The following is a 12,233-nucleotide window of genomic DNA, read 5'->3' as shown; positions in this document are numbered from 1 at the left end:
GGCGGGCAGAGGGCCGCGCGCTGGCTGGAGCCCCTGGCTGAGTGGCTCTGGTGCCCACAGAACCCTGTCCCGAGGCCGTCTCTGAGCTGAACACAGTCTAGAGGGGAGGTGGCTCTCCAGGTGTAAACCAGAGAACTTTCAATCAAATGGCGACTTCGCGGCCTGCGACAAAGGCGCCCACCTTCCCTCCCCACTCCTGTCCCCGCTACTGTCTCTCTATTCCCGGGCAGGAGCTGCCTCTGATCTTCAGCTGAGCAGATGGATCCAGATGTAAGTGCTGCCACAGGGGAGGCGGAGGCAGAGAGCTCGCGCCCCCACTCCCCAGCCAAGCCCACCCTGACTGCCAGGCTGCCAACTCCTGCCTGTCCCGCCCTGCTGTGAGCAAGGACTGTCCTCAGCCTCTGGCCTTTGCTTTATGTTCGTTTTTCAGGGCCAATTAGGCCAAGTGCCAACTGGAACCCAACTTGGGTACTGCCCCCCAGAGGCCTGGGTGCACTGAGCTTCTGTGTCACCGGCAGGTCCTCTGCCCACGCGTCCCATGACGGGCCCTTGAGGGGTGTGGGCCTCAGTGTGTCTGCTCCCTGCACCGGTAGGTTAGAGGGAACTTTTCCAAATAGGCTCTCTTGCCACTCCTCGTTGGCCAGCCGTGTAGACAGGACAGTGCCTTGAAGGCTGACCACAGCCCTTGAAAGGGTAGCCCCAGGGGGGCTGGGAGTCCTGCTGGGCCCCCAGGGGACTGTGGTCCCGCTGTGGATGGAGGGACGGGGCACTCACCGTGAGAGCCAACATCACCTCGTGGAAGTTCTTATTCCCCACGATTCTCTTCTTCACTGCTCGGAAGGCATCTTTGGGGCTGGGAAGAAGGACAAGGGGAAGGACGGGCTGAGGAATGGAACCTCCTTACCCCACAGAGGAGGCTGCGCGCCTAAGGTCAGGAGGCACTGGGAGACGGAACGGCTCTTATTTACCCGTCTCCCTTGGTCCCGCCCTGTTTTGTGTGCCCAGGTTCTAATCACATCAGAATCTTCCTGTCCCACCAGAATCCTCAGTAGATGACGACTGCCTGGCAGGGATTCTCAGTGAGCAGTCTCTGGACACCCTGCACTAGAATCCCTTAGTGGGGAGGTGTGAGCGCTTGTTAAACATGCGGAACCCCAGACCCAACCCTAGACCCCCTGAAGCAAGCTCTCAGGGGATCTGCATGCCCACCGTGCCCCTGGGGCTTTATATGCAGTAGTGAAGGTTAAGCACCAATAAGCTGCAGGCACAGAGTTCTTGTGCCCCATCCTGGCCAGCTCCTCTGCTCACCCCTGTTTCCACCCAGGCCTTATCAGGCACCAGATGTGCCCACACCAGGCTGGGTGCTGGGACGCACTGGTGAATAAGACCCTCGGCCCTGCTTCAAGGATCACATGTTCCAGGGAGACCCACCCAAGGGAGGGAAGCAAGCAGGTCCCGAGGTAAGAGCGAGTGTGAGTGTGTGAGTGTGGGCGGGCGGGTGGGTGCCGGAGGTCAGGGAAGTCTTCTCCCAGGAGGTGGCGCCACAGCTGAGCGTGAAGGATGGGATGCAGCCAGCTGCGGGGAGCAGGGCACGCGGTTCGTGGAGGCAGGAGCCTGGACCAGGCCCGGGCAGGCGGGAGGGGAGGAGATGAAAGGAGGCCGCTGAGCGTTGGAGGAAGGTGGAGGGAAGGGCTGGGGAGGCTGCGTGGTCATGGCAGGGAAGCCGGCGGCAGCCTGTTCTCCCCACCCCATCGGTAACTCCACTGACGCCCCCAGGCCTGCCGCCTGCACCCTTGCCGCTCAGCCCTGTACAGGGGAAAGCCACGTTGCCCGGACTGTCCTGGCCTAGGAGTCTTCGTGGCCCCCCCAACTTCCACATCTACCGGGTAGAAGCCCAGCTAAAATCCGCTTCGCCCGTGGCGCTTCCCCAGTCCTCCATCTCCTGGGTGCACTGACCCTGGGACTGCCTGGCTAGAGAGGATGCTCCCTAGAGGCCAGGGGTGGCGTCCTCCTCTGACACTTTGCCTCCCCAGAGCCCAGCACGCTACAGGAGCTCAAGCAACGCTTCTTAGGCCGGGGAGGGCCTGTCCTGCTGTCTGCTGGGCATCTGTCAGTGCCAAAGCCATCACGGGCGAGTCGACAGAGTCGGGAACCCTGACATGACATGGGCCCCCGACAGGAGTGACGGCGGCAGGCAAGGCTTTCTGGAAGAGACTTGCGTGGGGGTGGCTGTGACGGAGATGACACGAGGGGTGAAGGGCCACGGCCCCTAACGGGGTGGGACCCTGCCCCTGAAGTGTGAGGGCGCTTTTCAACCCAATGCCCTGGGGCAGCCCCTCGCCCTCTGGGCTCCATCTCAGGGGAAGGTGGCTTCTGTTCCTGGCTTGGCCACTCCCCTGTGGCCACGTCAGCTCTCTAAAGGGACTTGCTTCCACTCCTTACAGAGTGACCCAGAAGTTCTGGCCTGTGTGCCACTACTGTGGGCCTACCGTGTGTCTAGTACTCTGCCAGGAGCACAGCACAAAGTGGGTGGCACGGAGGCCACACACAACCCAAGGCGGGAGTGGACGAGAGACTAAAGCTTAGATGACAAGCTCTGTGAGGTCAAGGGTCACATCTGCCTGGCTCACTGCTGGGTCCCCTGGGCCTCGTGCAGAGCCTGGAACCCAGGAGGTGCTCAAATCAATAGCACCTGAACAAGTCTGACCCCAGTTCTGCCGACGTTTACAAGGGAGATGGGGACTTGCTTCTCCAAGGACACAGCAGTGACTTTCAGCCCCGACATTCAAGAAGAGGCTCAGTGAGGTTTTCTGCCTCAGTCTCCTCTCTTGGTGGCCCTGCCGCCCGCCCACCACTCTCACCCCCGACACTTATGAGTCCAGATGCAGGGGGGCGTGTCCCCTCCCAGCGCCTCGGCAAGCCCATGGCACACGGCTGGGGAGCTGGAAGGTTCTGGCAGCCCCCGTGCAGTCCTAATTGGCCTTGACCGTGTGCTGCAGACTCCCACAGCCTCCTCAGGCTCTGAGCTGGGTGCTCCCCGTCTGCTCCCTCCACGCACAAAGCACCACGTGGTGAGAGGAACCCTCGCAGGGCAAATGGACCATCCCAGTGAAAGACGGGGAGAGAACTGAGGCCTGCTCCAACTGCGGAGCCTGTTTTTCTGGAACAGAGGCCTCATCTGGCGCTTCTTGCTGGCTGTGGTCATCACACCCCTCCCAACCCTTCCCTGGTTTCTCCTGAGAAGGACAGTGACCCTGCATCCATCCCCTCGCTGCTCCCCTCAGGGCCTTGGGCAGATTGCTGGAAGGGTGGAAGAGCTCTTTTCTGAGACAAAGACCCAGAGAGGTAAAGTGATTTGCCCAAGGTCACACCGCTGGTCAGTGATGCCGGTCAGAGCCCAGGAGCCAGGACCACGGTGCTTGCCCCACACCACATCTCTGGCGGGGCTGCCTGATCCCAAGCAGGATGCCGGGACCCGAGCACCAGAAATGCTCGGCCAAGGCTAACCTTGACCAGCCTCTCGGTTCCACTGCACGTCTACTCCCCTCCCTGTGGCAGCAACCCTCCCTGCTGGCCTCAGAGCTTAAGGAAACGAAAGTCCGTTCTTGCTCACTGGGGAAGCTAGGGGTCCCTGCTGCACAGTCTAGCCTGCGGCATGCAGGTGGGGCTTGGGGCTTTCTCCTAATTCTAAGAGCTGCCAGCTGGCCTTGTCCTAGGAAGATGCCTTCCAGGTGACGTCCTAGGAAGGGCCAGTCGACTGCACTGCTGCTGCTGGGTGGGCCGCACACCCCATATCTCTGGGCTTCTCATCCATTTGATGAGACAGTCAGACTAGATCGTGGTTCCGAAACGTTTAAGGCGCGCTGTTGTGGCCGCCCCGCCGGCGTCCCGCCTCTCCCCTGGGGTCCTCACCCTTCCTCGGTCTCATTGATGATGTCGCAGATCTCCATGTTGAGTGCCCAGTTCTCGCTCTGCAGGGAGCCATCTGTAGCTTTCTCTGAGGACAAGAAACCACAGGTCACACCAGCGTGTGGGGTTCCCAGACGGACAAACTCAGCGGGAGTGGGGAGGACAATGGGTGCTTTCCGGGCACCCGAGATGGGCCAGGCACCATATAAATGGTGTCACCTTCATTGCCCCATTTCGTCACTTAATTGTTAGAGTAGCCGTGCGAGGCCGGGGAGGGAGCCACGGCTGAGTCTACCAGGTGGGTGAGCGGGACGGGGGTTCAGGGGGCCTGGCCTCAGAGTGCTTGTTTTTGACACGACAATATAGAGACAGGGTTTTGTTTTAGATTTTTGTAAAGAAATGTTCCCTCTTGACCCTTTTATTATCTTTTGACTTGGAAACCATTCACATGGTTCAAAATGGTTCAAAAGCTCCAAAGAGGCATCGAATGGAGAGTAAATCTACCGGCCTCCCCTGCCCCCAGCTCCCTCTTCCTGGAGGTCCCCAGTTTCCTCTCAAATCTCCCAGAGATATTCTTTACCTCCAAAGCCAAGGACACAGGGTTTTAAATCCCGACTCTGTTACCAACAGGAGGCCTGGCCGTGGTCTTCCTCTACAAGCTAGCTTGTCTGTAGGTGGGTAGAAGCGCCCCAGGGTGTCTGATGATGCAAACCAGGCAAATGCATGGTACTTGGTGCAAAACAGGTACTCAGTGGGCGGTGGGTCTTTTTTATTGTTTTTCAATTGAGGTGAAAGTCACACAACATAAAATTAACCATTTTAAAGTGAACGGTTCAGTGGCATTTACTACATTCACAATGCTGTGCAACCATCCTGTCTATCTGGTTCTTGGGGTCAGGTCTCCAGGCCAGGAGCCACTACGAGATTCTCCAGGCCTGTCGAGGCCACAGTTGGTGGCCCTTTGCTGTAAGATCTGCTCAGTGTTGGGACCCGGCTGCCTTTCGTGTGCTCTAGTGTGAGAGGAGGTGGGCGAACAGTGAACACAGGAACAGAACATACTATAGGACGTTCAAAAACGTTCTTTAAAATCGAAGTGCTGGGGCTTCCCTGGTGGTGCAGTGTTAAGAATCCGTCTGCCAATGCAGGGGACACGGGTTCGAGCCCTGATCCGGGAAGATCCCACATGCCGCGGAGCAACTAAGCCTGTGCGCCACAACTATTGAGCCTGTGCTCCACAGCCCGCAAGCCACAACTCCTGAAACCCGGGCGCCTTGTTGCTCTGCAACAAGAGAAGCCACTGCAATGAGAAGCCCGTGCACTGCAACGAAGAGTAGCCCCCGCTCACCGCAACTAGAAAAAGCCCGTGCACAGCAACAAGGACCCAACGCAGTCAAAAAAAAAAATCAAAAAAAAAACCCCCGAAGTGCTGTCCTTGCGTTCACATCACCCACTTTCCCTGCCCTCTCCATCTTCTAGATTCCATCCTCATGCAGACCTGACTTTAAAACAAGTTCCAACTGGACACAAGATGGCGTACTAGGAGGATGCAGAATCCGTGTCTCCTTCCAACCAGGGCACTTACCAGGCACTGGTGAGGGACCACAGACACTTAAGGGGACGGGAGGAACCCCCAGTGACCGGCTTGCGGGATCTTGGTTCCCAGGCCGGAGGTTGGGCCTGAGCTCCTGTGGTGGGAGCTCCGAGTCCAAACCACTGGACTAACAGAGAACCTCAGACCCCAGGGAATATCAATCGGAGTGAGGCCTCCCAGAGGTCCTCATCTCAGCACCAAGACCCGGCTCTATCTAACTGCCTGCAAACTCCAGTGCTGGACGTCTCAGGCCAAACAACCAGTAAGACAGGAATACAGCACCACCCATCAAAAACAAAAAAAAGAAATGACAAAAAAATTTTTACGGAGGAAGGAGCAAGGTAAAAACCTACAAGACCAAATAAATGAAGATGAAATATGCAACCTACCTGAAAAAGAATTCACAATAATGACAGTAATAAGATGATCCAAAATCTCGGAAACAGAAGGGAGAAAATACAAGGAACGTTTAACAAGGATCAAGGAGAACTAAAGAGCAAACAAACAGTGATGAACACCACAATTACTGAAATTAAAAATACTCTAGAAGGAATCAATGACAGGATAACTGAGGCAGAAGAACGGATAAGTGAGCTGGAAGGTAAAATGGTGGAAATAACTACTGCAGAGCAGAATAAAGAAAAAAGAATGAAAAGAACTGAGGACAGTCTCAGAGGCCTCTGGGGCAAAACTAAACGCACCAGCATTCGAATTATAGGGGTTCCAGAAGAAGAAGAGAAAAAGAAAGGGCCTGAGAAAGTATTTGAAGAGATTATAGTGGAAAACTTCCCTAATATGGGAAAGGAAATTGTCAATCAAGTCCAGGAAGCGCCGAGAGTCCCATACAGGATAAATCCAAGGAGAAACACGCCAAGACACATATTAATCAAACTATCAAAAATTAAATACAAAGAAAAAAATATTAAAAGCATCAAGGGAAAAACAACAAATAACATACAAGGGAATCCCCATAAGGTTAACAGCTGATCTTTCAGCAGAAACTCTGCAAGCCAGAAGGGAGTGGCAGGACATACTTAAAGTGATGAAAGGGAAAACCTACAACCAAGATTACTCTACCCAGCAAGGATCTCATTCAGATTCAATGGAGAAATTAAAACCTTTACAGACAAGTGAAAGCTAAGAGAATTCAGCACCACCAAACCAGCTCTACAACAAATGCTAAAGGAACTTCTCTAGGCAGGAAACACAGAGAAGGAAAAGACCTATAAAGACAAACCCAAAACAATTAAGAAAATGGTAATAGGAACATACATATCGATAATTACCTCAAACGTAAATGGATTAAATGCTCCAACCAAAACACACAGACTGGCTGAATGGATACAAAACAAGACCCATACATATGCTGTCTACAAGAGACCCACTTCACACCTAGGGACATGTACAGACTGAAAGTGAGGGGATGGAAAAAGGTATTCCATGCAAATGGAAATCAAAAGAAACCTGGAGCAGCAATTCTCATATCAGACAAAATAGACTTTAAAATAAAGACTATCACAAGAGACAAAGAAGGACACTGCATAATGATCAAGGGATCAATCGAAGAAGAAGATATAACAATTGTAAATATTTATGCACCCAACATAGGAGCACCTCAATATATAAGGCAAATGCTAACAGCCATAAAAGGGGAAATCAACAGGAACACAATAATAGTAGGGGACTTTAACACCCCACTTTCACCAATGGACAGATCATCCAAAATGAAAATAAGTAAGGAAACACAAGCTTTAAATGATACATTAAACAAGACGGACTTAACTGATATTTATAGGACTTTCCATGCAAAACAACAGAATACACTTTCTTCTCATGTGCTCATGGAACATTCTCCAGGATAGATCATACCTTGGGTCACAAATCAAGCCTTGGTAAATTTAAAAAATTGAAATCGTATCAAGTACCTTTTCTGACCACAATGCTATGAGACTAGATATCAATTACAGGAAAAAATCTGTAAAAAATACAAACACTTGGAGGCTAAATAATATGCTACTAAATAATCCATAGATCGCTGAAGAAATCAAAGAGGAAATCAAAAAATACTTAGAAACAAATGGCAATGAAAACATGACGACCTAAAACCTATGGGATGCAGCAAAATCAGTTCTAAGAGGGACATTTATAGCACTACAATTCTACCTCAAGAAACAAGAAACAACTCAAATAAACAACCTCACCTTACACCTAGAGCAATTAGAGAAAGAAGAACAAAAAAACCCCAGTTAGCAGAAGGAAAGAAATCATAAAGATCAGAGCAGAAATAAATGAAAAAGAAATGAAGGAAACAATAGCAAAGATCAATAAAACTAAAAGCTGGTTCTTTGAGAAAATAAACAAAATTGATAAACCATTGGCCAGACTCATCAAGAAAAAAAAGGAAGACTCAAATCAATACAATTAGAAATGAAAAAGGAGAAGTAACAACTGACACTGAAGAAATACAAAGGATCACGAGAGATTACTACAAGCAACCATATGCCAATAAAATGGACAACCTGGAAGAAATGAACAAATTCTTAGAAAAGCACAACCTTCAGAGACTGAACCAGGAAGAAATAGAAAATATAAACAGACCAAGCACAAGCACTGAAATTGAAACTGTGATTAAAAATCTTCCAACAAACAAAAGCCCAGGACCAGATGGCTTCGCAGGGGAATTCTATCAAACATTTATTAAAGAGCTAACATTTGAGAAGAGCTTCCTTCTCAAACTCTTCCAAAATATAGCAGAGAAGGAACACTCCCAAACTCATTCTCCGAGGCCACCATCACCATGATACCAAAACCAGACAAAGATGCTACAAAAAAAGAAAATTACAGACCAATATCACTGATGAACATAGGTGCAAAAATCCTCAACAAAATACTAGCAAACAGAATCCAACAGCACATTAAACGGATCATACACCATGATCAAGTGGGGTTTATCCCAGGAATGCAAGGATTCTTCAATATATGCAAATCAATCAATGTGATACACCACATTAACAAATTGAAGGAGAAAAACCATACGATAATCTCAATAGATGCAGAAAAAGCTTTTGACAAAAGTCAACACCCATTTATGATAAAAACTCTCCAGAAAGTAGGCATAGAGGGAACCTATCTCAACATAATAAAGGCTATATATGACAAACCCATAGCCAACATTGTTCTCAATGGTGAAAAACTGAAACTATTTCCTCTAAGATCAGGAACAAGACAAAGTTGCCCACTCTCACCACTATTATTCAACATAGTTTTGGAAGTTTTAGCCACAGCAGTCAGAAGAAAAAGAAATAAAAGGTATCCAAATTGGAAAAGAAGAAATAAAACTGTCACTGTTTGCAGATGACATGATACTAAACATAGAGAATCCTAAAGACGCTACCAGAAAGCTACTAGAGCTAATCAATGAATTTGGTAGACTAGCAGGATACAAAATTAATGCACAGAAATCTCTTGCATTCCTATACATACTAATGATGAAAAATCTGAAAGAGAAATTAAGGAAACACTCCCATTTACCATTGCAACAAAAAGAATAAACTACCTAGGAATAAACCTACCTAAGGAGACAAAGGACCTGTATGCAGAAAACTATCAGACACTGATGAAAGAAACTAAAGATGATACAAACAGATGGAGAGATATACTATGGAAGAATCAACATTGTGAAAATGACTCTACTACCCAAAGCAATCTACAGATTCAATGCAATCCCTATCAAACTACCAATAGCATTTTTCACAGAACTAGAACAAAAAATTGCACAATTTGTATGGAAACACAAAAGACCCCGAATAGCCAAAACAATCTTGAGAAAGAAAAATGGAGCTGGAGGAATCAGGCTCCCGGACTTCAGACTATACTACAAAGCAGTAATCAGTAATCAAGACAGTATGGTACTGGCACAACAACAGAAATATAGATCAATGGAACAGGATAGAAAGCCCAGAGATAGACCCACGCACATATGGTCACCTTATCTTTGATAAAGGCGGCAAGAGTATACAATGGAGAAGAGACAGCCTCTTCAATAAGTGGTGCTGGGAAAACTGGACAGCTACAAGTAAAAGAATGAAATTAGAACACTTCCTAACACCATACACAAAAATGAACTCAAAATGGATTAAAGACCTAAATGGAAGGCCAGACACTATAAAAAGGAAAACATAGGCAGAACACTCTATGACATAAATCACAGCAAGGTCCTTTTAGACCCAACTCCTAGAGGAATGGAAATAAAAACAAAAATAAACAAATGGGACGTAATGAAACTTAAAAGCTTTTGCACAGCAAAGGAAACCATAAAAAACACGAAAAGACAACCCTCAGAATGGGAGAAAATATTTGCAAAGGAAGCAACTGACGAAGGATTAACCTCCAAAATATACAAGCAGCTCATGCAGCTCAATATCAAAAAAACAAACAACCCAACCCCAAAATGGGCAGAAGACCTAAATAGACATTTCTCCAAAGAAGATATACAGATTGCCAACAAACACATGAAGAGATGCTCAACATCACTAATCATTAGAGAAATGCAAATAAAAACTACAATGAGGTATCACCTCACACCAGTGAGAATAGCCATCATCAAAATCTACCAACAATAAATGCTGGAGAGGGTGTGGAGAAAAGGGAACACTTTTGCACTGTTGGTTGGAATGTAAATTGATACAGCCACTATGGAGAACAGTATGGAGGTTCCTTAAAAAACTAAAAATAGAACTACCATACGACCCAGCAATCCCACTACTGGGCATATACCCTGAGAAAATCATAATTCAAAAAGAGTCACGTACCACAGTGTTCACTGCAGCACTGTTTACAATAGCCAGGACATGGAAGCAACCTAAGTGTCCATCGACAGATGAATGGATAAAGAAGATGTGGCACATACATACAATGGAATATTACTCAGCCATATAAAGAAAGGTAATTGAATTACTTGTAGTGAGGTGGATGGACCTAGAGTCTGCCATACAGAGTGAAGTAAGTCAGAAAGAGAAAAACAAATACCGTATGCTAACACATATATATGGAATCTAAAAAAAAAAAAATTGGTTCTGATGAACCTAGGTCCAGGACAGGAATAAAGACACAGACGTAGAGAATGGACTTGAGGACACGGAGAGGGGGAAAGGGTAAGCTGGGATGAAGTGAGAGAGTGGCATGGACACATATACACTACCAAATGTAAAATAAATGGCTAGTGGGAAGCAGCCGCATAGCACAGGAAGATCAGCTCGGTGCTTTGTGACCACCTAGAGGGGTGGGATAGGGAGGGCGGGAGGGAGACGCAAGAGGGAGGGGATATGGGGGTATATGTATACGTACAGCTGATTCACTTTGTTATACAGCAGAAACTAACACAACACTGTAAAGCAAGTATACTCCAATAAAGATGTTAAAAAAAAAAAGAAAAAGACCAAGTTCCAGCAGAGTGTGCAGAGACAATTCCATACTCTGCTTGTCTCAGGCAAGATTCCGCCCCGCACGTTACTCCTGCGGGTCTGTCAGGACCACACACGAGTTTTTAACCATCGGTTGGATCAGCGTTTAGGGCAGTAGCCAAGTTCCCCCATCATGGCTGTGTCTTCAGCTTCAGAACCTGGCTCCAGGCTCAGAGCCCTCACACCCGCGGCCTGAGTGCACCCGCGGGCATAGCTCTGTGGGCATCTCCCAGGAGCCCCGATGGACCGGGCACACGGAGCTCTTATTCCACGCGATGGTGCAAGGGAGGCTCTCTCACCACCCTGCTCTCGGGTGAGGCCCCTCACGCGTCCGTCGCACAGCTACTGACGTGGCAGGCCTGCTCTAGGCACTGGGGATGCAGTGTGGACAGATGGACACGGTCCCTGCCCTGCGGTGCCCAGAGAAGCCGCACTCCGAGCCAGGCCCGTCAGGATAGACGGGGCAGACTCCGTGTGACTGGGCAGGGCCCTCTTCCAGCTGGGCAGGCAGCCCCATCCTGTGGGCAGAGCCTGGGCTGGGCTGGCACAGTCAGCTCCCTACAACGGTGGCTTCCATGATCCTGGTTTTGAAACTGGCCTGACTTCAGTTCCACCCTGGGTCCCCCTTGGGTCCTGCGGGCTGGATGGGTGCCAGGGTGGCCCAGGACACATGCCAGGCAGCTGAGGCATCCAGGTATGGACCCAGCAGCTGGGTGGGTTGCTTTGCTCCTGGGTTAGGGCTGAGAGAGGGGATGAGAAAGGTTGCCCTTTAAATGGGTGAAAGATGGACTCGCTCATCCCACAACTATGTCCTGGGCGTGGCTTCTCTGGGCCACACTCCCACCCCGGGAGTCACACACATACTGAACCACATAAGAAGAACCAAAGAGAGCTGGACAAGTGCCTCCTGAGCGGGGGGCTGGGCCCTGCTTTGGAGGGTCTGGGGGACGATGGCTGGTCAACCACGCAGAACTGCTCCTCCTTCGGAAGCCACGTCTCAGTGACTTCCTGGCCTGGGGGATTCGCCAACCTGACTCCCGACCGCCTCTAAGGGGCCCCTGAGTCCTGCCAGTTCCAGCCCCTGAGGCTCTCTCCATCCCGGCCTGGCCTTCCCTTCCCGCCTTGCCCTGGGCCACTGCCCCAGCTGGGCCACCGCCCCGCCCTCGTCAGCCACGCCTCGGCTCCTCCTGCCTCCCTGCCCCCATGCGTCCTCCATGCTGACCCAGAGTGAACCTTCCGGAGCTTGAAAGTGACTGTGTCCCTCCCATGCC

At 49.9% G+C, this 12,233-nt stretch overlaps 1 protein-coding gene across 2 annotated transcripts in view; it reads right to left on the bottom strand.

Annotated features, from left to right (window-relative positions):
* TOM1 (target of myb1 membrane trafficking protein) overlaps positions 1-12,233 on the bottom strand; it is a 45,359-nt gene that overhangs the window by 18,402 nt on the left and 14,724 nt on the right. For both annotated transcript variants that reach the window (XM_060025565.1, XM_060025566.1), the window contains exons 2-3: positions 3,913-3,997; positions 775-853 (exon numbers count right to left, since the gene is read on the bottom strand). In XM_060025565.1, coding sequence (XP_059881548.1) covers positions 775-853; positions 3,913-3,997 — 164 coding nt within the window. The remainder of the gene's footprint in view (positions 1-774; positions 854-3,912; positions 3,998-12,233) is intronic.

This window comes from Delphinus delphis, chromosome 11, assembly GCF_949987515.2.
Source record: "Delphinus delphis chromosome 11, mDelDel1.2, whole genome shotgun sequence".
Classification (NCBI taxonomy): Eukaryota; Metazoa; Chordata; class Mammalia; order Artiodactyla; family Delphinidae; genus Delphinus; species Delphinus delphis.
The sequence above is the reverse complement of the archived record's forward strand: the minus strand, read 5'-3'. Positions and strand labels throughout refer to the sequence as shown.